At 40.8% G+C, this 26,286-nt stretch overlaps 1 protein-coding gene across 1 annotated transcript in view; it reads right to left on the bottom strand.

Moving 5' to 3' along the window:
* rell1 (RELT like 1) overlaps nt 1–23,257 on the bottom strand; it is a 40,775-nt gene extending 17,518 nt beyond the window's left edge. The window contains exons 1-4 of the mRNA XM_085139933.1: nt 22,703–23,257; nt 11,892–12,089; nt 7,945–8,016; nt 1,622–1,676 (exon numbers count right to left, since the gene is read on the bottom strand). Coding sequence (XP_084996059.1) covers nt 1,622–1,676; nt 7,945–8,016; nt 11,892–12,089; nt 22,703–22,727 — 350 coding nt within the window. The 5' untranslated portion in view covers nt 22,728–23,257. The remainder of the gene's footprint in view (nt 1–1,621; nt 1,677–7,944; nt 8,017–11,891; nt 12,090–22,702) is intronic.
* Between the last annotated feature and the right edge of the window lie 3,029 nt (nt 23,258–26,286).

Here is a 26,286-nt window from a genome sequence, read left to right as displayed (position 1 = left end):
TATATCTTTTACCACCATCTACACTGTGAAAGTGGGTGATGAATACACAACAGTATTCTTTCCACATTTACTGGTCAAAACATCTTACGAAAAACATTTTGAATGTTATTTGAGGCAGCTCAGATCAAATGGCTAAACAAGTTTTGACTGCCGATTCTTTAGATATAGCTTTTATGCTGTGGTGACCTTCAAAAGTAAAGTTAATTCAAATAGTCCAAAATGACCACCAAATAAGGAACTTCAGGTATTTCATAGCACTGCTAAGTGGCAAGACTCAAAGGACTTTGGCTTTAGCTAGCCAACTTAAGCTAACTTAAGCTAGTTAGCATTATGTTATGTAAGTTTCTTTATATTTTCAACTGACCCTAAAACAACTTAAAGGTTTTTAAAACGGGAACTTTCTATATTTGCGACATCAAGCTAAAGCTAATACCAAACAAAAGTTTAAATCAGATCAGTTTGCTTGGCAGCCTGATTTACACACAAGGGGAACCACAAAACAAAGGTAACATCACATTTCAGATTAGAATGGACTTTGCTATCATTGTACATGTGCAACAAAATCTAATATTTATTCTATTCTATTTTCAAACTACTACTAGAAAAGACATTTATGATGATGAGTTTAGTTGTCATAAAACTGTTTTAATAATGCTACATAATACACATTTTTAACTGTATAAATTACAAATACCCTTAGCCAAACTAGAAAGTTATACAGCCAATATGCTAATAACTCAGCTTAACAGATTAGACACTATATATATGAAAGACCTTCTAAGGTTTACTAACTTCAAAAGTTACTCTCACTTATTTTGTCGGTTAATTTAATTTAGTTCAATACCATTTTATTTATATAAAGTCAATTCACATCAATAAACACATCAAGATGCTTTGTATTGCTTAGTCAAGTCCCTTCAATACTAGAGAGAAAATCCCAACAATCCCTTTTGGTCAAGCACTTGGTGACAGTGGGGAAGAAGAACTTACCTTTAAGAGGAAGAAACTTCCAGCAGACCCAGGCTAAGAGAGAGGCAGCCATCTGCTAAGGCCAAGTTTTTGTTAACCAACAATTAACTGTGGATTTGATCTATAAATGTCTATAGTTCTATATTTGACCAGAAGTTCAAAGTCTACAGTGAACATTATTCTTCTAACAAGTGATAAGTGACAAGTGACTCGACTGACTAACCATCCGACGCTTCTGCTGTTCTTAAGCCTCCAGCATTTCTTATATTTTCACTCTGTTTAATTACTTGATTTTACAGCCAAGAATCTTATGAGGAAATATGTCAGCAGCTCCAGTTACTATGTTTTAATAATCCCACAATACAGTGAAGTGGCGCACAGTGGCTTTTTGGGAATGGTCCCCAGCTACGTGTCCCCAATCGGACCCTGCCAATGTGGATAGGATCAGGAGGAAACTGTGGCCTCATTGCCTCTTGTCCTGCTCTGAATGCTCTCAGTTCAGACACACTCAGACACATAGAGTCTCAAGGAGGCTTATGGTGCCACCTGGTGGTCAAGCCAGTTAGTACACAGAGTCTTTGCCCAATTAACAGACAGAAAGCCTTTTTAATAACAGATGGATTTGTTCTTCACAGCGTGAGATCACACTTACCCATCTGAATCAATGCTGTTTTCATGAATCATGGCATTTAGGGCATCAGAGTTTGCTAAAGAGGGAGAAAGAGAGAGAGAAAGTTACACGCTTATAAAGACGGGGGAAAAAAGGGAGAGAGACGGGGGAGATAAAAGTCGTGTTGGGAATTAGTGAGGAGTACGCTCCAGTGACTTCAAAAGCAGAGCGCTTATTGAAAGATGGCTCGAGCAGATTAACTCTTTAACACAGCGAAACGGCACATCACATGCAATCACTGAACACATAACAACTGTACACAGAAAACCTCGGCTGGGTGGGAGGAATCTGCCAGACCGTGAAAACCTTTGTCTGGAGCAAAGTTGCTTCAGAGTGTGACTCAGAAAAGTTTCAAACTTCCACATAACCGTCGAGAACGCAGTCTTCGGAGGTAAAGTTTGAAAAATTTTCACAGTGCGCACGATCAACAGCGCCCGACCTCTGCTTGCAGACAAAGTAGCTCAGGCGCAGATTTACATAATTTGCTCCCAGAGACACATTTCCCCAAGGCCAGGCCTCGATGCATTCACTGACTTCACTGACAGCCCGCTGTGTACACAGATAAAGAAATCTGTGCAGAGTTTGAGACAAATGAGCTGCACACACACAAACAAACACAGATGACTCATGTAGGTGGACGTAGGAGTTTCATGTTAAGATTTCACATCAGCGTTCACAAACGTCTGCCTCAAATTTCCTCCTCGTGTCATGAAGGAAGCCTCTGTGAACGGATGTTAATTTTAGTGCAAAAACATTATCTACTTGTTTTTGCCAGAAGAAGGCCCTAGCAAGAGTAGTGGTCAGAAGAAAGAAAATAAAATGTTGGCCTATTGTTGGTTCATGCACAGCTCTCTTAATTTCAGTCCTTCCTAGATTTGCTACAGTGGGATCATTGTGCATGACCAGTTTGAGCCAAGCTTTAGCTGTCAGACAGACGGCCTCACATTAGAATAATTTGGTATTCAGAGGAGTTCTTGGTCGACTCAGTGGCTGCCAGGTGTCCGGGTCCTGTGGCTGCAAAACAAGCCCAAATCATCACCCCTGCTCCACCGTGCTTCACAGCTGGTATGAGGTGTTTGTGGTGATATGGTTGATTTGGTTTCCTCCAAACATAGCGCTAGCTAGGTCTTGTGGTTTGTTAAGATGCAACTTTACAAAAGTTAAACATTGTTGTCATGTGCTTTTTAGAAGAGGGTTTCCCCTGGCAACCTTGTTCAGTTTTTTTATTGTAACTAATTGTAATTGTGTTGTCATGAATTTTAACATTTAACATGCCATCTGAGGCCTGTAGAGTCTCAGATACAGCTTCTGGGTTTTTGTTTCTCTGAGGGTCTGACCTCAGAGTGAATTTACCGGGTCGCCCACACCCGGGATCACTGACAGCTGAATGTTTTCCATTTGTTAATAATCTTTGATGGATATCAAATTGTTTGGAAATGCCCTCATAACCCTTCTCAGACGGATGGACAGGAACAGTTGCTTCTTTAAAATCGTCATCCTTCCTCCTTGCTACTGTGCTAACAGATAGTTAAACACACCTGAATGCTCCAGAGCAGCAAACTATCAAAACCTCTGCTTTTATAGAGGTGCTCACACTTGCTGATGGTAAATTAATCATGCATGTGTATTTGACTAGCAGCAGTTGGCTAACCTCTAAACTCGTGGAAGTAGTGAACTGTGTACTGCTCCTGAATTTTAGCTTACTTTTTGCTAACTAAATAATGACACCCACTCTGGAAACCAAGTGAAACTAACCTGGAAAAAGGGGTCACTATGTCATCACTTTAGAAACGGATAATGTTCTTTTACGTCTTTTACAAAGTAAACTTTTGGATGAAAAAGAATAATTTTGAGGAAATTATCCTTGTAGACGTTTTTGTAACCCTTTACAAAACATTCCCTGAAGATCATTTTGAAGATTTCAACTTCAAGGCAACTTTCCCTGAAAGACTTTCTGAAATATTCCTAGAACATAATCTTGAGGTTAAAAACATGCAGTTATGTGCCTAAATGTGAGGTATGTGACACTGCTGAAGCAAACTGCAGTAAACATTTCAGCAACTTTAGCTTTCAAACTCTCAAACATCTTCTTCTCTTCTTTACTTGTCTTAATAGTGTAGCTGAGTGGTTCTTAAACTGTTGAGTGGGACCCACTATTGGGCGTGGAAAACCAGGTGGAAAATATAAAGTGAAATTAACTTCAAATAATGAAGAACTTTACTTTTAAATGATATCTGACCAACAATACCAATAAAAATTAGTAAAGTTTTTCCACACTGTACATGTTCAAGTACTTCCCACTGGTTGCAAACATGGTAGTGACTTTTCCTTTGTTTGATCAGTAGAGGGCAGTGTTTTCCTTTGTTTGATCAGCCATCAGAGCGGTGCATGCTATAGCAGTCAATTCCTCCTCTCTTTATTTAGACTCAAAAATGTTGAGTGGACACAGCAACTTCCTGTTTTCATTAGAGAGAGAGAGGAAAAAAAAACAGCTACTGAGATTTCTTTTAAATCTTAACCATCGGCCAAGTTTCCATCAGTTGAGCAATGTTGAAGGGTGAGAGAAGGCGTAGTAAAACAGATATTTATAAAAAGAGAGCACAATGACGTGCTGACTCTACAGCCTAACCCTAACCCTGACAGCGTGTAGGCGAGTCACGATAATCAGAAACCTACGAGCATGACTGCTTCATAAAACAGCCGTGAATCAGCCCAGAGCAAACGTACAGCTCAGGACAATGATGGCCAGTCACCATCATGAGACGATACAGCCTTTGTGTATCACAGGATTGGGTCAAAGTGCAATATTGAATTACACTTAAAGAATCAACAGTGACATGGCACATTTTCAAGTCTTATATGATATAACTTCTTATAGATGGCTGCTATACGGCAGCGGTCCCCAACCTTTTTTGCACCACAGACCGGTTTAATGTCAGACAATATTTTCACAGGCCTTTAAGGTGTCGCGGATAAATACAGCAAAATAAAATGATACGACCAAGACAAAAACTGTGGTATTTTGTAAATATAATAATAAACGTAATTTCACTGTGTAATTGTGTAACTTTATTAGCAGCGTCCTCCTGAAAATGCGCCAACAACATTGAGAGTAACGTCCTCCTCTCCGCCCCTTAATGCTCTCTGGTCGCTATGGTAACGTGTAAATATGTCTTTAAAATAAGACACACAACTACAATTCTGGAGAAGACCCAGGGAAACCGAGTTAACAATAAAAACCCTGAAAACCTTAAATTTCACGCCTCGACTCTTGAGACTCACGGACTGGTACCGGTCAGTGGCCTGGGGATTGCTGCTATATGGTATTTATAAATTCTCTATACAGAGCTTACATTTAGCAAACAACCTGTCATAAAACCAATAAAACAGAATATTTTTACAAGCCTGTCAAAAACTTCTTTAAAACAAAAAAATCATATTACAGTGGAACCCCGACTTACGGAATTAATTCGTTCCCGAGGGTCTTTCGTAAGTCGAAGCACCCATCGCGCGTTTTGACTGAGGCGATGCTGAACGATAGGCTACAGGCTAATTGCTAACTACAACAACAATACGCTGTTCAAGTGGAACAGCGAAGGGGTTGTCACATGATTTGGAAGTCATTGTGGGCATTGAAGGCTCAGCCAATAAGAGCCAGCAGATTTTGTTACACGGGCATTTTGCCGTTGTTGTGCCAAAAAGTGATTGCCTGCCAAAAACTGATTTCCAATGTTTGCGTGTATTTTTTATGTGTAATATCTATGTTGGTAAATAGACTTCGGTGAACAGCGTTTACAAAGGGGCTATATATGGCATTAAAAAATTATCTGTTTTTTCAAGTATCTTTACAACTCTGTGTTATTGTACTTACATTATAACCAATCCAGTCCTTTATCCCCACTTTAAATATTTTTACAGAACTATTGTAATATTTGAGCCATTTCTGCTGTCCAACTACTTCTTACAAAAGACATTTTTAATGTTAATTAGACTTTTCTTAACGGCATAAATAAAGGTTATATAAAAGTCACTGCCAAAGACTGATTGCGGCTTCTACCTTGTTACACTAATGTTGTTTGTAGCTCAATATGACTTTATGTCATCCATGAGGGATGCATTTGACATATGTTTCACATATTATAGCCCAACAAGTTACTTATAGCAATTTAAATACGAGCAATCAGTTTTTGGCAAATACCGGAAATCACTTTTTGGCAGACAATCACTTTTTGGCACAACACCGTAACACGGGCAAAAATATTGCCGCTCAGTGCCTTTATAACTTGAATTTTTCGTGAAACGGGGTATTCGTAAGTCGGGGTTCCACTGTATTATTATTCTTCATTATGCAAATATGCATTTTATACCAAATTTGAGCCGGCACACTGGAATTCTTGACAGTAATTAATTAAGCACAACATTAAACCAGTAAGACTAATTTTTCCTGTTCGAGAATTCAAGTAAATAATTGTCTCAGTTATGGTGGCGTTTTGATAAATGTGTTAAGCGCTGTGTCCTGCTACCAGTACATTTGAACAGTGGTGTGAGGTAACAGTGTTGGTGGAAAGTTTGAGCAGCGCTGTCAAAGACCGAGTCCTCTGTCTGCCCTCAACCCTCCAAACACCGGGGTGAACAGCTACTTTTCCAGCCTCTTAGACTACACACAGCGTCCTAACAGCTGGTGCAGAACGCTGCTAAATTTTACTGTTTAATCTTCAAAGTATAACCGTCTCTTTCTTCTCTTTCCTCTCCTGCCTCAGTATAATTCTCGGCCTTAACATTTAAAAGTCTGTTTTGACTCTTAGTTTGAACAGACATATATCCTGAACTCAGACTGGGCTCCGCAAAAACACTTGAATAAATCCTTCTGTCCTCCTCCGCTGCAAGAGGTAGTGCCACTTCTGTGTTAAACACCTAATTCTTAAAATGCTGATCACGGCTAACGGCAAATAAATGTCTCAGCTGGTCTGTTTGTAGGATGAGAGAGAAAAAAAAATAGAAAACCTATGAAGTAAATATTTCGTTTGAAAAATTCTAGATTAAAAATGACCTAAAACTGAACTTTAGACTGAGTCATCTGCATTTTTTCAACTTTTTAAAAAGGCCATATCGTGAAAAAAAACCCAAACAACCCCAAAACATTTTTTTTCCTTTGCCCTGTGGTGCTAGTTGCCATCCATAGATCGGTGTGAGATGCCAAGTTTTGGAGCCATCAGCTAGCTGTCTTCTCTTGAACATAATGGAACTAAATGACACCTTTCTTGCAGCAATGTCTCCTTGCAGAAGCCATGACCTGGTTACTAAATATATATGAACTGCTGTCTTTCACCAGTCATATCACTGTGCACAAGAAAGCGTCCATCTACCTGTGAAACGAGGCTCAAGCTAAGCCAGGACAGGAACACTGCTCAGTCCAAAAAAAGAAAATAATGCTAACATTCCTTTTTTCCTGAGTAACGGGGTCGTGACTTCTTGAAGAGGTGCTGTTTTCTTGAGCACAACAATGCAAAGTGCTCCTGCAATTTAGTTTCATTTTATTCACAAGCAGGCCAACATCTACAGCCAGTATTTACAAAACCGGAGCAACTCAAAACTAAATAATCAAGATGGATAAACTGCTCGGCCAGTGGAAAAAAATGTGCATATTTGACTTTGGTGGGGGTGAACAAGTGGAACAGGACGTCTTCTATTACATGAAAGCATCCTCTCTTAAGGAGTAAAGTCACAGACAGCTGTTACCCTTCTTTGAGTTCAACATCGCTTCACAGTTATGGGAAGTTAATTGGTGCTGTGGAAAACAATCCACACTGTCAGTAAAGACATAGGATGCCACATCGATCCTCGTCTCTCCTGCTGCCGCGTTTGAATGCGGCTCAACAAAGGATTACAGAGGATAACACGCTACAAAGCGTTTGCAGTGATTTATCATGAATTTAGCTTCCTGCAAAGGGAAGGAATGGGATGAAATCGCAGATGAAACACTCGTGTGACTTGTACTCGAAAGTGTGAAAACACCTACGTCCTAACAAATGGTCTCAGATTCTTCTGCCGTTGTCCTGAACTTCCACTAAAAGCTTCATTTCTGAGCCAGACTCGTCTGAGAAAACACACACAGCTCAGAATCCACAACTGACTTCCTTCCCGAGTAGCGTGTGACAATGTACCAAACAATAATGCCAGCTGTAATCGCTTCAGGGAAGGAGGACAAACAGGGGCCATTTCCCCAAAATCACAGGTTCACACCTTCAACCAGAAATGACAGGTGCTCTTATGTAAAAAACAAACACAAAGCCTTGAATTCATACCTTGATTTTTCATGATGTAGTGGACAATCTGTCCAACCGTGTCATTGTTGTCACTGAAGGTGTCATTGAGCTCTGGAAAAACAAACACACACGAATAGAAACATCAGTATTATTAGGCACTGAGCTACAGAAACATGATACATGTTGAAAGAAAGTCAGCCTCACACAACTATGCCAGGCACTGAGGAGCAAACAACTCCTGCAGCTTAAAACCTAAAATCCTGCGTCTGAAGAGGAAAAAAGTCTAAAGGGGTTTCCTGAGGACCCAACATCCAACCTCACCCTGAATTATATTTATAACCTCCTGCAGAGATGCACTGATTGATTGGCTAGAGGCCGATATCATCTGATGTTTAGAAGTTTTCTACATGAGTGAAAACTGAAAAAATCTCCAAAGTGAAAATCCTAATCTTAATCAGACACCTAAATCACCCTCACCCAGAATTTTAACAAAGGCAACGTGGCTGATGCTAAAGCTATCCAGAGCTCAGAGCTAGCCACAAGCAGCCTCGGTATGAGCAAACGATCAAAGCAGTTATAAGGAAAATTATGGAGACGATCAGAAAAGAGAAGCTGGTCCATGTAAGTGAGTAGTGACAGCTGGGGCAGGCGGCATCCTTGAGTTGGATCAGAGGATAAAAAATGGATGGCGCTTCAGTAAATTTTCATATAAAAGCTGGTATTTAAATCGTGGTTAAGTAGTGGTCAGCAATAAACAAATCAAGGCTGGTAAAAGCACAGCACCAGTTCAGTCACTGCAGTCTCCTGCTCACGCTGCACTGAACTAATTCCAGTCACTTTCTCCTTTACTTTACTGATCGGATTTTAATATACAGATTTACATATATATACACATTTCACACTACAATGTTGTGTGTAGAGTATGCATAGAGAGAATTAGAAGCGCAGACTAAAAATACTCTCTTCATGCAGGTTCTTCTATTCTTGGCTTTACAGGATGGCGCAGAGAGAAGTTAGTGGATTTCTATAACTTCTCAGGAATAAAGCTTTGCGTTTGTAAGAAGAAGAAGAAGAAGAAAAAAGAAGAAGAAAGTCTGCTTAAAGGGGAAGGTGGCCTTAAAGGAAAAGGAGCTAAAAACAGCTCAGCTCAGGCGGTTGGGCTTGAGCCTAATGGCATAGGAAAATGATGCACAGGGCACATTTAGGTTGCCTATAACCTAAAACAGGTCATTCTTTAGGACTGAATTCTGGTTTCCATATTTCTTTATGTCTAAAGCCAGCATTCGAAACAGCAAAGTAAAGCCAAGCTGATGCTAAAAGTCTCCGTACAGCTAAAGGGACGGGGAAAATTCACTGTGGATTTTTTGTGGCCCTTATACCGTATCGCACTTTGATCCATTGTTGACATCAGAAATATGTTTTAGCACAACTGTAACGCTTCTGTGGCAGATGTTTATCGATCACACACAGAGCTAAAATGTTCCTTTTGAGTGATTATTGCCAGGAAGAATCAATGACTGTCCCTCGCTCACGCCGTCCCCGGACAATACTTCCTGCCATTTCTCAAAAGGAAATTGTTCGATTTCTATAACATTGCAAATTCTTCGCAGTAATCATTCAACTATGCAGAACAAATCCACTGGTCAGCACACACCCCTGTGAGGCACTTCCTGGAGTTTCCTTTTGATCGCTTCCTCAGTTTTTCCTCGCTGCTGATAAACGTAAATTGGAATCCTCTGGTATGCCGAGGCTGACTGCAAACAGGAAACCTGACACTGAGGAGAAAAAAAATGGAACACTTGACTGACTGACCGAGCGAGGCCGCAACACAAAAGCAGTGTTGTGTTTTTGTTCTGACGTACGATAGGGTAGGGCTTTTTGAAGACACAAACACACAAACAAATAGATGGCAGGGAAAAACCCTAATGGACTCATTACTATTGTGCTGCCGGCAGGGAGGGAGCTTGCACATACTCAATGAGCGAAACTCGCTTCACGCCTGTACTTTTCCAATACCAGCGCTTGACGTAAGAAACTGAGTTGTAATTCACACAGTTAACTGGAAAGATTAATGGGAATGGTGGGGACATCATATGTAAGGGAAAACACTTGCGTGCGGTGCATTGCGTGATGACAGGAAGTTGGAGAGCGCAGCGTAAACAGCTTATTCTTTCCATAACATTTCTCATGCCTGCGACAGAGCCAGGGTGATTGCAGAGATTTCACATATGCGCTCAAGAATTACTAGAAAGACAGATGAGCAGGCACGGCAGATGTAGAAGGAGGAAAACTGAGTGAAGTGCGCACACAAATCCCACAGTAATTACGTTTCACTTCACTGAACTCCACATGAATGGATGAAGGGAAAATTCTTCCTGGTTTCTGCTGGCCTGCTTCCAAATAAAATGACAGAGCCCTTCTAAAAATGCACCCCAACCTCCAAAAAAGCATTTTTAAGCTCACGTTTGTCTATTTCATCTTCTGAACGCATAAACACAGAATAACGTAATAAGTTCAGTCTGTTTACAGTCTGTTATACAGGAAGAGCTTGAAATGCTATTGCTTTGAGATGCCATTCACGTCACACGCCACCGCCTGCGTCTACGTTAAGTAACACACACGAAGTAATTAGATTCAGGAATGTAGTCCAGGGTTGAAAGCACCAGAACGAAGGTGATTTCTGCCTTCTAGACGTCTTATTACCACATGACAGGCAAATGGAAAAGTTCACATGGGCCGATGACTAATTTGGAAACTCGTGCAAAAAAAAAATCATCTGCTGTGCGACAGCATCACAGTGGATTTACTGAGACATGGACAGGCGTGATCATAAATACTTTAAATCCTTTTAGATTATGAAACAGTTAACGATAGTATTTATGACGAGCAATGCGTAATTACGCAGTGCCTCGAATCATGCGGACGTTGGATGAGTAAGGGATATGAGGTAAACAATGCACACAATAGAGCCTCTCGGTTTACAGCTCTAATCGTGCTGCCAGCTCAACATGTCATGAGACCTGAATCACGGTCTCAAGCTGGAAATGGAGCGTCAGCGGGGTCCAAAAAGATGACAAATGTTTAAAACAAAAGAAAGGGGAAATAGAGACAGTGGGTGAAGAGAACTGATTTCATTGTTTTCTCGGTTGTGCAGAGGCTAAGCTAAAGGACCGACAACACTGACACTGCCTGCAGGAGGCCGGGTACGCATGGATCTGCATCATAGTCATGTTCTGCTACTGAAACTGTGAAGCCAGGTCCCAGTTTTGAATTTGGGAGACAGACACAATCTCTACATTTAAGATTAGGCTTGAAACTTTCTTCTTTGATAAAACTGATAGTCAGGGCTGAATCAGAAGCCTCCCTTTGTTATGCTGCGACAGGCTTGGTCCGCTGCGGGACTTCACGTGACGCACTGAGCGGTACTCCTTCACTCACCTCTTCAAACTGCCCGCGTGTTTATGCATCACTGCAACATATCATTACATTTTTGCCCTCTGTCTCCCTCAGTCTGGGTTTTTGTCCCGTCTCCTTGCACTCTCTTTTGTCTTCTCTTTCTTTCCCCCGTCTCCTTTCCCCCGCATCCGCCAAATGATCTAGGCCCTCCCTGAGACTGGTTTTGCTGGAGGTTTCTTCCTGTTAAAACCTGAGTCAAAACTAAATTGAATCTGTAAGGCTTGTTTTAATTTAACCGGTCCTATCTTTGACAATGAACTGGTGTTACCTTAGCTTATTTAAAGAAGAAAAAAAAGGCCCTTTTTTTCTGAGAAGACACATCAGCAACACAACAACACGATGTAACAATCGTCTTTGTCCTCCCTCACGTCCACTTGGATTAATATGACCTGGCTGTGAGATAATCTTTGGCTTGTATTGTATATAGGCGATGGATGATTTAAGCCTTAGACGCAATAAAAACATAAATCCAACGATACTGTCAAATTTCTCAGAACCTCCAATGACCACCAGAATCTCTGAAACGTTACCTCCGCCCAACTCGGGATCTTTGACCTCTTCCTTACACTCCTCCTCCTCATCATGGTCTGTGGTGCACCGGTAGCCCTTCCTTTTCAACACATGACAGATCACCACACCGAGCAGGCCCAGAAGGAAGAGAATAGGCACCAGCACAAAGGCGATGTAGTACGGATTGGTCCCGCCGCTCTTTTCAGCACTGTCACCAGCTAGAGGATGAGAAACAATTTAAAGAAAAAAGAAAAAAAAGAAGCAGTAATTCAATACATTTTTGTAAGGCGGCGCTGAAAAACAAAACCCTTGTCCTCACAGCACCTTTCACTGCAACCTGATCTCTACAAAGGGTGTGAGGAGAACACATGAAGGGTGAGCCGAGCAGCTGATGGGATTCAAATGTTATCAGCTGCAACATGAACTTGACGCATTTACAACTTTGAGCACGCATTTAGGAAGCAAACTTCAAAAACAAAAGCTGTGAAGAACACTGGGAATGTTTTCCAAGGTTTTTAGTTTCTGTCTTCGACTGTTTTTTTCCCCTTTTATTGATTTATTTCTGAGTGAGAGAGGAGAGCAGGTACTCCTGTAAGGCTGCTGTAAGCCAGCTTTACAAGGGTCCCATAAACTGAGATAGCAGTCAGTCACATGTTTTATTTAAGCTGACTTTAATGCATGTTAAACATAACAGATGTAACCCAACCTGGGCGTAGGGGGCGGTTACATCATCAGACAGACTACAGCAGAAAGCAGACGCAAGGACAGTAAACATCTCACCATTTTAGCTCAATCTGCCTCTGCTCCCACTCCTACCTGCCTACCCGGGGGTCTAAAGTCCAGATTATTGGATTGGGTACAATAAACATCTCCTGGGCTCCAAATCCTGTACTTTCAATTAAAACAACAAAAATATATTTTGAAGATAAAAAAAATTTCAGGAGGTCTTGCCACAGTCATCCAGGGATGTCAAACTCACTTTACATCATGGGCCACACACAGCCTCCTTTGATCTCAAATCCCAAACCAGTTTACTACACATTCAAACCCTGAGACGTCTTCATATCATAAAAAAAGAAGTGCACTTTCAACAGAATGTCTCCGTTTTTCTACATGACAAAGAAATATTGCTGCAGTAAATCAAGGAAACCTGTCAGCAGGCCTTGCACGTGTATTTCTTACATTTAAATTGTAAGAAATAAATGTGCAAAATTTAAGATGATGTGCTAGTAGCTCGGTGCCCAGGTTTTCAAGTAATTATAAAACAGAAAGTTTTTGTTCTTCACAAAAAAATGTTCTTTTTCCCAAAACTGTGGACTTATTGTAAAAAACAGAAATTTCTAATGTAGATTGTGAAAAACAGGCACCTATCTGTCATTTAGTTGTGTATCCATTACTTAATTACTTGTTAAAAGACACAGAGATACCACATTTCCTTGAACAGTAACATTTACCTTAGTGGTGGTAGGCCTGTACTTGAAGCAGGTAAACAGTGTTAATGTTTACCTGATCTAAGTAAGTTTTTACTGTAGTATTCACATGATAGCAAGTGATGACTCTTCCACTGAATGAACTTATAAGCTCACCCAAAGCTCATGGGGGAAAGAAATAGCTTAAAAATCATAATTCATTGTATTTACGCTGCACGGTCAACAGAGGACTGCTTGCACTAATCTGTGACAGCAGGGATGCTCATCAAACCAGCCACCCACTGAACCCATGGTGTCACCGCTAATTATGATAAATAAAATACACCATGAGCAAAATAACTTTTAACCTGACTTCCATTAGATTTGCTGTTGCAAGTACAATACAAGTCCCTTCAATTCAATTCAATTCAGCTTATATAGCACCAGTTTACAACAGCAGTCACCTCAAGGTTTTTATTATATCCTAAAAGGTAAAGACACTACAATATTAGATAGAAACACCGGCGGTCACATCACCCCCTATGAGCAAGCAGGAAGAAACCTCCGGCAAAACTAGGCTCAGGAAGGGACAGCCATCTGCCACAACCGGTTGGGGTTGATGGGAGGGGGAAGCGAGCACAGAGAAGAACAGGACAAAAGACACACTATGTGTGACAGAGCCACAGTTCAGTAATGAATAACTGCAATACTGGTGTATAATACAAGAGACAGTGAATTTGTCACATGCATAGTTATACAAGTATAACACACAGTGAAATGTAACCTGACATGCTCCTCGACATGTGTAAAAATGGGGGGGGGGGGGGGGGGGGGGGTAGAGGAAGAACATTATATATATAGTATATACACATTAGGTGAATACATTAGGTGCATCATGGGGCAACCCCACCAACATAGGCCTACTGCAGTAGGACTATTACAATAAGTACTATCACTACCTTAACTACTCCACTCCCCATTTTAAGCCATGGAAGACATATGAAATGTCAATAATGCTACTGATGCCAATATTTTCAGAACACAACTTTTGTAAAACTGTAAAATGACTAAAACTGTAAATGTTTGAATGTAAAAACAATAAAAGCGTAAGTGTGAATAAATCAGATGATACTATGAAATATTACATTTTGAACCAAACATCTCGATCAGGTCAAAGTTCAAAAGTGAGGTACCACATGACGCATTCCAGCTCTACAAACAATAGTGCTTTTGTCTGCTCAGGTCTGTGTGTGCACAGCACAAAGAGACTCGGGGTGGGTCTGATAGAGAGACGCAGACAGAGAGGGCTGCACGACAGCTAATCTGCACGAACTATAGAACAACACCACGCGCGGAGACATGTATCTAAATACTAGCTTATGTGCACCCGATGCATAAACACATTTGTGCTCCTCCATTGTCCCAGTTCCCTGGTGCCCAAGACTGAACACACTGATCATTGTCTGCTGACTGACCAGCCTGTTACCAAAAGTTGCATGTCTATGAGCTTGCAATAACAGTGGCAACCACACTGTTGGAACAGCACGGTCCTGTGCGCCTCTAAAATGACTCAGAAGTAATCACGGGCCAATTAGATGACTGTTTTAAAATAAAATAAGACTGGAGACTAGCAAATGGCTTGATCACTGAGGAGTTTCTGAATTGGAACCAGACATCTTTTCTGTAACCACAGCTGGTGCTGTGGTGGAGCTCCTATAAAAGAGAGAGAACTACAAACTAAAGCTAGAGACATGAGCACTTCACAGAAGTGGATTAACAAAATGAATTTAAACGGCAACAACAGCGGGGCGGGGGTTACATTTGTTTCCAGCTACAACTTCTAAGAAACATTTGGACTTTTTGGATTTTCTGTAGAATGAAGAGGTCGTTTTCTTTTTGTTCTTGATTAAAGTTGCAGTTTTGTGAGCTTTTTTTTTTTTAAATTACTGATAAAATATCAGCAGCGATAACCATTTCCAAGAACTCAAGCTGATATCTAAAAGTTTCTCCTTTTATCCAACCGTCTGTGCAGACCAAAACATATTCAATTTTCATGATTAATGGTGCAGATGTGGAGGGCAACGAGGGACCAAGAACAGGCCATTAAATTGGGGTCATTTGTACAAAAGAGCAGCACGCTGGCTGTCGCTGCATTCTTTGAGCCCTTTGAGCCCTTTTAGTTTCATTTTAGTTTTTCGTTTTAATGTCAAACTCTGTGAGTCACTTCTTGGCAACTGGGCATTAAAAAGTGTAAGCTAGGGAATCGGAGACGGCTGCAAGATTTAAAGCACTCAGCTACATTCAGTTAGTAATCTGACCCTTTGTGTGCAACACCATCACACGGGTGGAAATGTAAAGTGCATGTCATCTGATCGCTGACCCTTGTTCGGCTCGTGAACATCCACTAAAACAGTTGGATCCATGACAGACTTTAAAGTAGTGCTGTAATTACAGCCACCTTGGAAGTCTATGGCGCACACTCTGCTGATAGAGATAACTCGATTGTATGTAATATTGTAGCATTAATTAATAGGAAGACTTTGTTGAACAGCCTAAGAGACACGTGGATCATTACAGGAAGAAATGATTGAAGTTAGTTAAGAAAGCTTCCTAGCAGAGAAAGAGTCTAAAGAGACATTTAATGAATCTTTTTGAGTTCTTCAGCTTTGTTGTTAAGCAGCAGGGACTAAACCTTGAGAAAAACATTAAAACCGTGTCTATGAAGCACTCAGAGAGTATCCCAGACTTTATGCTGACGTGTTAGTTTAATTTTTAAACTTTACCAACTCTGCTATCGCAGCTCCTGCCGAGTCACTTTTGTCTTGCCTTTTATTGATGTTCACCTCTTCCTCACTTTTTCAGCTGTTTTGGTGTCTCATCAATGTGCCGCACTCTTAATTTTCTCTGCTCCTTCCACCTGTTCACTCTCCTGTCCTGATTGCACAATGCAATGAGTATGCACCAATCAAACTCTATCCAAATTCCCATTTCTGATGTCATGATTGGGTTTTTAACAAGTATTTACTTTATATATTGACTCAACCAAGAATTCAAACACCTCAACAAATATCAGATTGCGAAAAAGCACATTATTAAAGCACTTTTCATGCCATTTATCGATATTCACACTATTGGATGCCAGCTACAGGGAAATATTTACGGCAGGCGACCACATGCAATAATCAGCCTTCTGTTGCTATTTATTCCTGTGGATTCGGTGCCCTTTCAGTCTAATGACGTTTACTCCGCATCGCTTCCTCTTTGCATTTTGTCTATGTTTGATGATTCATTGTATTCAAAAGTCCACAGGATTTCGTGAAAGCACAATGAGTAAGGAGCACAACGTTGTACATTAACCTTTAAATATCCTCTCTTTCATTGGGGGAAATTCCACAGATTGCACTCAAATGGATTCATTTGGTTTTCCTAAATAACATTAGTGTCATACGTTTATTGGAGTAAATAAAAATGTCAACAATATTATGGATACAATAGGAAAATGCACCATATGTAATGTTTCCTCACTAGGTTTCGGTCCTGAGGTACTGACATGCATGGACGTAATCACCTGAGACCATAAACATGGTTACTTTTTCTTTGGACATTGGCTGCATTTTCACTCATTTTCAGTCCATCATCCATCATTTTAAGAGGAACGCTTGTTTATTAAACCACTTAACACTGACCTGTAAATCATTCAAGTATTAAAAGGTCACCTTAACTCAACAGATGACTCAGTGTTGTGTCTACACATAAGAGACAACTTAGCAAAGAACCAATTTTAGATGTATTGGTACATATATATATATATATAGGGCTGTGCGATTTGACCAAAATCTCATATCCCAATATAAGACCTTTATTGTCCTGACAACGATATAAATCACAAAAATGTAATATTTTCTGTAAATTCTGTGAATCTCGGGCAGCTCAACTTGCGTGAAGTTTTTCCAGCTGGGCGTCCTTTTCCTGGAGTCGAGTGTTTTAACCGATGCATGAAACTACACATTTTAGACATAAGTTGTAACGGCCACCGTTTTCTTTCAAAGTTTGAGTCTAAGGTTTATTCTTTTTTAGCACCTGACGGCTCTTTTTTGCTTCTCATCCGTAAACTCTCTGCATACTCTTTCACGTGATTCCATTTATTTTGAAAAGTCTCAACAGGATCTTGAGCTTTATTGTGAAAGGTTTACGTGGAAAACAAACAAGTGGACAGCGGAGCCACGCAATGGTGTTACCGTCGTTGTTGCTAACGACAACACGTAAAAACAGGCGCTTGTCCGTCCATAGTGTGGTTATATTAAATATAAGAGAAAGAGAGAACTTTAAAAAATTAATATAGCCACTGCAGTGACCATCAAAACGATGGACGCTAAAGGACGCCCAGCTGGAAACACTTCACGCAAGTCGAGCTGCCCGAGATTCACAGAATTTACAGAAAATATTACATTTTTGTGATTTATATCGTTGTCAGGACGATAAATGTCTTATACCGGGATATGAGATTTTGGTCATATCGCACAGCCCTACCATGTATGTTTGTACAAGTTTTAACAAATGTGGAAACTATTTCCCATTTTCCCAGCAAAATAAAGAAAGAGCACAGTACTGCTACTGTTCAGGAAATTAAAGAGAGATAGAACTTTATTTATCCCTCGGGTAAGTTACGGGAAATAGGTTTTCAACTGAATGCGATGCAGTTCTGTTCACTGTGGCTTCTCATTTCCACATACTCAGGAAAATGCATGACAGGAAGTGACGAGATGCGATGTGGCAACCAGACAGCGACAGATGATAATGAAATTTAGCAACTTGTATTGATGAACTTCAACAATGTAAAGCAGCCAGGTAGAGTCAAGCTTTAAGGTGAGCAGCTGACACGGCTAACAATTTGAGCTGCTTAGTCTGAACTTTTAAAAAGTTTAACCAGTTCCCAATGTTTAACACCCAAAAAATGCATTTGTTGTTCCTCCCCTAACTGACACCAAAGTGTTTAAAAAAAGAAGCTTCTAGCTGACCAAAGGTCACTCTTTCCAACATCTTGGCTCAAGCTTACCCAGCTGGATTGAAGGATGCTCATCGTTGACATGTGAAGCGACGATAAATACACTGGATGGTTGCCTCTTTGTCCCTGAGCCACTCTTTCACAATTTAAGCCCGATGAATCCCGGCAATTACATCTTGGAATAATATGGCTGACGGAAAAACCTGGTCATTCAGTATATTCAGGCAGTCAGTTGACCACATTTTTCAAGCACACAACAACAAAACATTACCCAAACTTAGACCTCCAAACCAGTGGAAGGGTTTTAAGTATTTGCTTAGTTAAATCCAGGTGGTGACATTTGTGTGTGTGTGTGTGTGGGGGGGGGGGGGGGGGTAACCTTCTCTGATGTATGTGGCTAGAGACCAGCTATGTATGTAGTACAACTTATAAGTCACTTTTAATTTGAAAGATCACTAGGAGGTCGTTTAAACTCTGTGGCTGACAGCGAGAAGAGCCACCTCGACAGGACAACACTCAGCTCTCAGGTGTACTCAACACTGTGCACCTGCACCCAGAGGGTAAAGGTCACACATTTGAGTTTGCCAGTGTTCATATTTTAGCTCGAGAAGACCAACGGTGTGAAAGAGGAGTAAAGAAGGCAATCTATGTCCTCCTACAGTGCAGCGTTGAGGCTCCTTCCCAGGCCCTTCAACCCTCACAAACGCTTTACTTCAGGTGACCTCAATAGGTCACGTGATAGGGTGGTTTCACTCCAAAACCTCTGGTGGTGATTACCCACGCTTTTGTTTGCACACCCTGGCTCATGTGAGGACACAAATGATTAATTAAATCAAGTTCAGTTAAAGAAGAAAAAAGAAATATAGAAACCTCTTGGGTGAGACATCTTCAAAAACCTAAAATAGTCCAGTCTCATTTTTTTCCTTCTAGCTTTTGAGACACACTTTTCTTTTCTTTGAATCACTTTGAGGGAGTTTGCTCGACTAAACTGGGAACCACTCTCAGACTCACACACACCAGTGACTGCCTGAGTGTCCAGCTGAAACTGGAGTGAGTTTACATTCTGCCTGGTAATTAGGACAGGATTAAGACATGGCGACAGCTTAAATTACCCCAAGGCATACACTTGTACTGCACACTCACACACACACATAAACAAACACATGTGATACGAGTGTTTTCCTGTCTCCAAACTAAGGGACTGGATGAGTGGGTCTAATTGAATGAGCTTTGGCCTTCTTCAAGCCACAGACCTCTCATGGAAAAATGGAAATAGTCCCCACTTTTTAAAGGTTATGAAGACATCGGCTGGAACTAAATGAGCGAGACTGACACTACAGCACTCTGCCGTTCAACAGGCATCGCAATAATCACTGCTTATAAGTTATTTATCGCCATCGATCCTCATAAAAATACAGAATACTATCAGAGTTAGCATAATGAAATGCACAGATCAGATTGTGAAAACTAAAGTCACAAAAACAAAAACCCAAGCTCATTATCTGTCTAAGGAAATGCCTCAGAAGCTGTTGCAGTCAAACAGTCAATATTTTAAAGATTATACATAAAAGTTTATGTAAGACAGATCAGCTGTTTTCTTCCTACTCACATCTAGTCTCTGACACTGTAAATAAGGAGCTTCATGGTTGTACACAGTGTTGGAGGATAGTGAACTGCACATCTGGGTTTTGTGCCGTTTTGTGTGTTTTCATCTAACGTCAAAAACTATAAATAATGTGGAACAAAAAGAATAAAAAAAAAAAACAACTTCTACTGTCTACTGTAACTGAATCCTCCTTGTGGCTGTGAGGGCAAGCCCGAACAAAGCTTCAATTAGGCAGTCAACGCCACACTTATGTAAGGCAACTTCAGAGGGGTGAAGTCAGCAAGCATATAACAACAGAGATCCATTTTAAAAGCACAGATTATTGGTATATGCTAACAAATTCAGATAAAGTTCAGAGAAGCAGCTGCACATTGATCTAGGGGCAACCTACTAACTAAGCACTCCTGCTTGCTGCAAAGCTCCCACCTGAACTTTCTGGTCTTTCTGGAAGGCGTGGTAACCATCTCAGTCATGGGCACAAACCCAAACACTGATATTCACTGAAATTTCCCACGGGTAGAAGGGTATTTTTCTAAACCAATTTTTCTAAACAGCTTTGGTTAACCAAATGAGATGTCTTCCTATGTTGCCCAATATTACGGGTAGAGATGGCAACTGAGAACCAGTTCTTACAGAGAGACAATTTCTTCAATTCCTTGGAATTGTAAGTTTGCCTGCCTATTGATTCGAGGAAAATCGGGGCACAGTCTGCAGCGTGCATATGGACATTTATATTTTATTGCACAAAAGGAGGACAGAGTAATTGTATAGTGCAAACACCCAAGACAGAAACAGCTGCATTATGCTGTTAATACAAAATCAGCTCTTTGCAAGCACCTTGCACAGATAGCATGCTAATGCTAAGCTAGCCGAAAACCCAGGGTGAAAGTTGAGTAAATGCCGACCGCTGCCCAGCAGCCAGACCATGAACTTCAACAGGTAACAAACTGATGAGCAATCAGGCATCTATTTCTACCTGTCTATGTTTCTAAGGTAGAATCACCGTGGAGATCACTTTGAAGTCTCTATGCTAGTTTTAATTTTTTCTTTTTGTCATCGGCTTTGTGCTCATACCTAAGTACTAAGAGAAAGATCACACGTGTGTCCTCGTTAGGATAGGGATTTATGTTAGTGGTAATTATGCATAATGCTTTTCAGGTTATTTTATGGCGAAACATGAAAGTAATCTAAGGAGTAATACATTTATAGACTTTGTCCTGGGAGAAATTAAGTGAGGTACTGCGCTATTTTTAAAAAAGAAAAAGCATTTTGTGTAGTAATGACTCCAACACTGATCACAACACAGAGAGGAAATATCGCCAACATGCACAAACATTTTACTACGTGCAAATTATTTAAGCGAATGTAATGTCTTTATATGCTGCTTAGAAACTCTGAAAGCAGAGCCAATGAGAATCTCCAAATTCTTATTTGTTTTTTCCCATCCCTTTTGCAGCAATGATTTATATTTGCCTTGAATACTTTTTTGTTTTTACAGAAAATAATCCAACATTAATTGCTTCGGTTTATTTAGATGTGACGGCGTCGCACTGATGGCAGTTCAGTGTTGATCTCAACCCTCAAACATCCAGGGTCAGTCTGGTTCTGGTTTTGAGCCCTTAAAGCAACCTTCACACATTTAGGCACAGGCATTCTGACATAAAATTAAACTTGATGCACTTTTGGAGAAGCAGCTGACATTTATGGTTAATATTTCTTAATCTGCTGATTAATACAGTAAACCACAAAACTCATGCTTTTCTGTTTTATACCAGAAGAAGAAAGAAATAAACATTTTCTCACGGGAAGCAGTAAAGCGTGATTTGACATTGTGAAACCGTTATTAACATAGCTCGAAGAGTCCTTATCTGATGAGCAAATATTCAACTACACACTCAGTTTATCAGTACTCAGTTTAATCTTACAGGTTATTCAGTCAGCTTTGAGTAATATTAGTTTTGTGATGGAAAATCTGCAGCAGGACAAACACTGAGTACATTTAAATGGTAAATGAATGGTGTGTATTTGTATAGCGCTTTACTTGGTCCTAAGGACCCCAAAGCGCTTTACACTATACACAATCATCCACCCATTCACACACTGGTGATGGCAAGCTACAGTGTAGCCACAGCCGCCCTGGGGCGCACTGACAGAGGCGAGGCTGCCGGACACTGGCTCTCTGACCACCACCAGTAGACAGCGGGTGAAGTGTCTTGCCCAAGGACACAACGACTGAGACTGTCGGAGCCGGGGCTCGAACCGGCAACCTTCCGATTACAAGACGAACTATTGAGCCACGATCGCCCCCTTACATCTTGAAAGAGCTATTATATTAAAAAGCAGAATAGGATAAGTAATACAAAGAGTTAACTTAACATAACACGTTAACTTTGCAAGCGCCGTGATGATGCCGAAATACCACAAACCTACAAAAACATATTTCAATCGCTCAAACCCGCTTTAACAGTCTTTCTGTGACAATGGGACAGCATGTAAGTTATTATAGCTCAATAAAGCTTAATAAGGTGTGTCTGATAATTCAAAAGCAATAGTTTTCCCAAAGCCTCTGACGAGACTCTACTAGCTTTTCCCTTTCCTCTGCTCTGCAGCGCATCTGATGTAGGTGCGCAATATCCTCCTGAAACTTTACACGCGGGCTTAATAAGTTAGTTTTCCAGGAGGGCTGACATCAATGTCACAACATGGAAAACTACAGAGGTCTTTTCGCAATATATGTACCATATACCATGAACTGCAGCGGTGAAACACGGTTTCATTCCCACACAAGTTACAGAAAGCTCAGAAACCAACCGTTAGAAGTGGTCGTGTCGCTCATTGCTGGGCTGATATCCAGCAGGCTGGTGTTGGTGTCGATGTTCTAGGCAGCCGCTGACGGTCAGCACTACGGAGCGATTACACTGATCAAAATAAAGCGGAAAGTTGCAGCGAATATCAACGTGTTTCCCGATTCTCAGAGAGCGGATACGCCCTGTAGTGTCCCCGACAGAGAGTCAAGCTGGAGCGAGAGCACTCACTCACCGACACTTCCGCATTCGTTGTCGCCTTAAGCGATGCCGTGCCTGATTGCACATTTTTTAAAATGCCGATACCAATAACTACTGATGTGTCATGATTTATGAGATGAATCATCATCAATTTGCAAGCTTTAAACACACTTAGTGACCACAAAATCACTGGTTTATTTTTCCCCACAATTATTAGTTAACACAACAAAACGCACCTTTCACCTTTTCGTGTATTTTGAAACTGGGTTTGTTGTTGTTTTTTGTTTGTTGTAAAACCTGAAATGTAAATGTGCCTGTCTCTGAAGCACTTTGGGTCAACTTCTGTTGTTTAAATGTGCTGTTGGCTACAAATAAAAAAAGATGGGTCACAAAAACAATACAAAAATATTCATAGCGCATGTTTGAGGTAAAAAAATTTCATTTGACATAATGTATTTGTGACAGAGGTGTAGCCCCTGGCTCAGCTGCAGAGGAGGGGTGGCCGTGAGTTTAAGAGGCGGTGCCAGGTAGGTAAGAGGATAGGTGGTGGTGATGGCACTGAGAAGTTCTCTACTGCTTTTAGTGAAGCTGGAGTGGAGAGGATGGGAGGTTTTCCTTCAGAACGCCGGAAGAAAGCTAAAGTCAGAAGTGTGTTCCAACCCAAAAAGGATTGCAATAAAACAAAACGCTCAGTACACTGTGTGTGTTTTCTTTTTTTGGAGAGTGACTACTAAGTGACTACTTTTTTATTTTTATTTTAATTTAAACTGTATATGGTCCAGTACTACAATTATCAGTCATTCACTTACTATCACTTACTATAATAAGTCTCCATCAACTATCTATACCAGAGCACTTTTAATTAACATTTACACACAATCCACCAATAAATGTATGCATGTAGAAAAAGTTGCTATCTTTTTATCTTAACTCCTGCGGTTACTAGATAAATGGGGAATATTTTGATGACTTATTCTTTATGATGGTAATTTTAGGTTCAACATGATTTATTTTTTGAAGTTAGCTGTGAGTGCCAGTTAGCTAAAACAGCTGAAGGCTGTTACATAAACTGACAGAATCTTTCAACAACTGTACAGGTAGAAAGGAATAGTTTAAGACTCTAATAAAAGTCCCGATCTCTTAATTTATGTTTTACTTCAGTGGAGGAGCCCAAGTTGTAGACTTATTTTTGCTGTTGAGTACAAACGCTAACGTTAGCCTCTGAAAACAGTTGGAAAAGAAAAGCCTGCTAGTTTAACCTTACCGTTTAACTACTCAGCACATTTATAATTGCCTACATATTCAAGCACATAGGAAGGATTAGTTAGTATTTGCAGACATACATTAGCTGAGTCCCAATTCATAGGCTGCGGGTCCTTCTAAGACCGCCAATAACACGAATGCCAAAAGTGAGAGGTACATGGGACGGTCTAGCCTTCAGATTTGCATCATCTGCTGTTCCAAACTGTAATAATCAAAACAATGATTTACACATAAAATCTTTTTTTTAAAGAACCAGAACAGCAACATTCATAATGATGACAACAATAAAACAATTTCTGTTATTTTCCACTTTTTCCTTTAACAGGCCGGACCACTGTACTGCAGGATTAAACTGAGTGTCCCAGTCCTGGACAGATTTTTTAATAATGAGGACACTAGACCTGATTTTCGCCTGAGCAGGGAGTCTCTAAAAGTGCCGCTGAATCTGATTAACCAGGACCGGACACATGGTTGGGGTGCCACAGTTGAGGTCTTGTTTTTCTTTTCTGACTGACACGTGGAGCGTCCTACAGAGTTGTTTCCAGAGTGTTTGCAATAGCTCATTTCACAGTTCACTGCATCATCCACGGGGTCATAGACAGGGGTGGTATGCTGTTCGTCATCGGGTCATCCACCTCCCTCAGACACCTGAAGAACTAGATGTCGTGTCTCATGAGTTAGCAGGGCTGGCAAGACAGAGTCTTTTTGAAAGCTGCTGATGCAATTGACAGCTGCCATGTCTGCATCAAGCCTCCCAGTGGCCCTGATGGTCAGTGCTACAGGAACAGGAAATTGTTCCCCTCCATAATCCTGCGGGCAGTTTGTGACCATCAGGGCTGCTTCATGGATACATATGTGGGCTGGCCTGGTTTTGCCTCCTGGGTCAGTGCATGACTCCAGGGTGCTCCGCAACATCCCACTGTACCATTAGGTCTGTCTCTTCCAGGTCATTTCATCCTCGCAGATGGAGCCAATTTTCTTTACTACTATCAAACACAACCTGTTTAATCAGTTTTTGATTTAGTTTTTCAGGCATTTTGTTTTTGTTATAAACTCCTTATATTTTTATTAACTGCAGTTAAGTGCTTATTACTCATCCTCGTACACATCCACAGTGTCTCTATAGGCACATGCATGTAGAAAACCACCAGAAAATAAATCATAAATGTACAGAAGATCTGACCAAATGTGCATAATTCTGCTGTTCATTTCTGGCTTTCAGTGGTGGAAAGAGTATAGAAATCCATTAGTAAATTCAGTGCTCTACTATTAATAATGATAATAATAAGGACAGCAAGAGCGTTTTAAGTGGAGACTGGATTTACTTTACTGGTCAATCTACTTTCCCACCCTCACCTATGGTCACAAGCTCTGGGTGTAATGAAAGATGAGGGCACGGTTACAAGTAGAGCTGGGCGATATATCGAGTTTTTAAAAAATATCTATATATTTTTATACGAGATATAAGATGTGACAATATCCTTTATATCGATATAGTCTATGTTACGTTATAACTATACTTGTGGAGCCGCAAGTTTGCCTCTCTTTCGTCCACAACTCCCCCTCCTCCCCCATCGCCTCACCTGCAAGCGACAAGATGGACACGGCAAATCTCCGTTAACGAGTTACTGCGCATCGCCCCGTGCGTGGGGCTGGACGCCGTCAACGTGTTAGCTAGCTAACCACGCTAACGAGCTAACCACGCTAACGCCATGCAGCCCAGAGGCCCTGCACAGCCTAAAATCCTTTCATTTTCTCAAAAGTTGACAGCGCGCCTTATGTATGAATTCTGGTTGTGATTGATGGCCGCGAACCGATTTTATGTGGTACACAGCGCTCAGCAATCTGTCAAAAATGTTTTAATACGACTTTGGTAAGCTACGGTGCTGCACCGGTTGATAGATTGTCAGAGCATTACGGCTACCGAGGAGCCTCGCGGAGTGATACGTACTCTGCTTCAACGTAATATTACCCTACTGTGTATAAGGACCATAAATGGCACCTGTTAAGAGACGTGGTTATGAAGAGGATTTCAAACTCAATGCTGTCAGTCACACAGTAGAAGTTGGGAACAGAGCAGCTGTGAAATCTGTCTTTGTTACTATGCTCAGCGTCTTTTAGTTTACA

The sequence above is a fragment of the Neolamprologus multifasciatus genome, chromosome 3 (assembly GCF_963576455.1).
Source record: "Neolamprologus multifasciatus chromosome 3, fNeoMul1.2, whole genome shotgun sequence".
NCBI classification, from domain to species: domain Eukaryota; kingdom Metazoa; phylum Chordata; class Actinopteri; order Cichliformes; family Cichlidae; genus Neolamprologus; species Neolamprologus multifasciatus.
The sequence above is the reverse complement of the archived record's forward strand: the minus strand, read 5'-3'. Positions and strand labels throughout refer to the sequence as shown.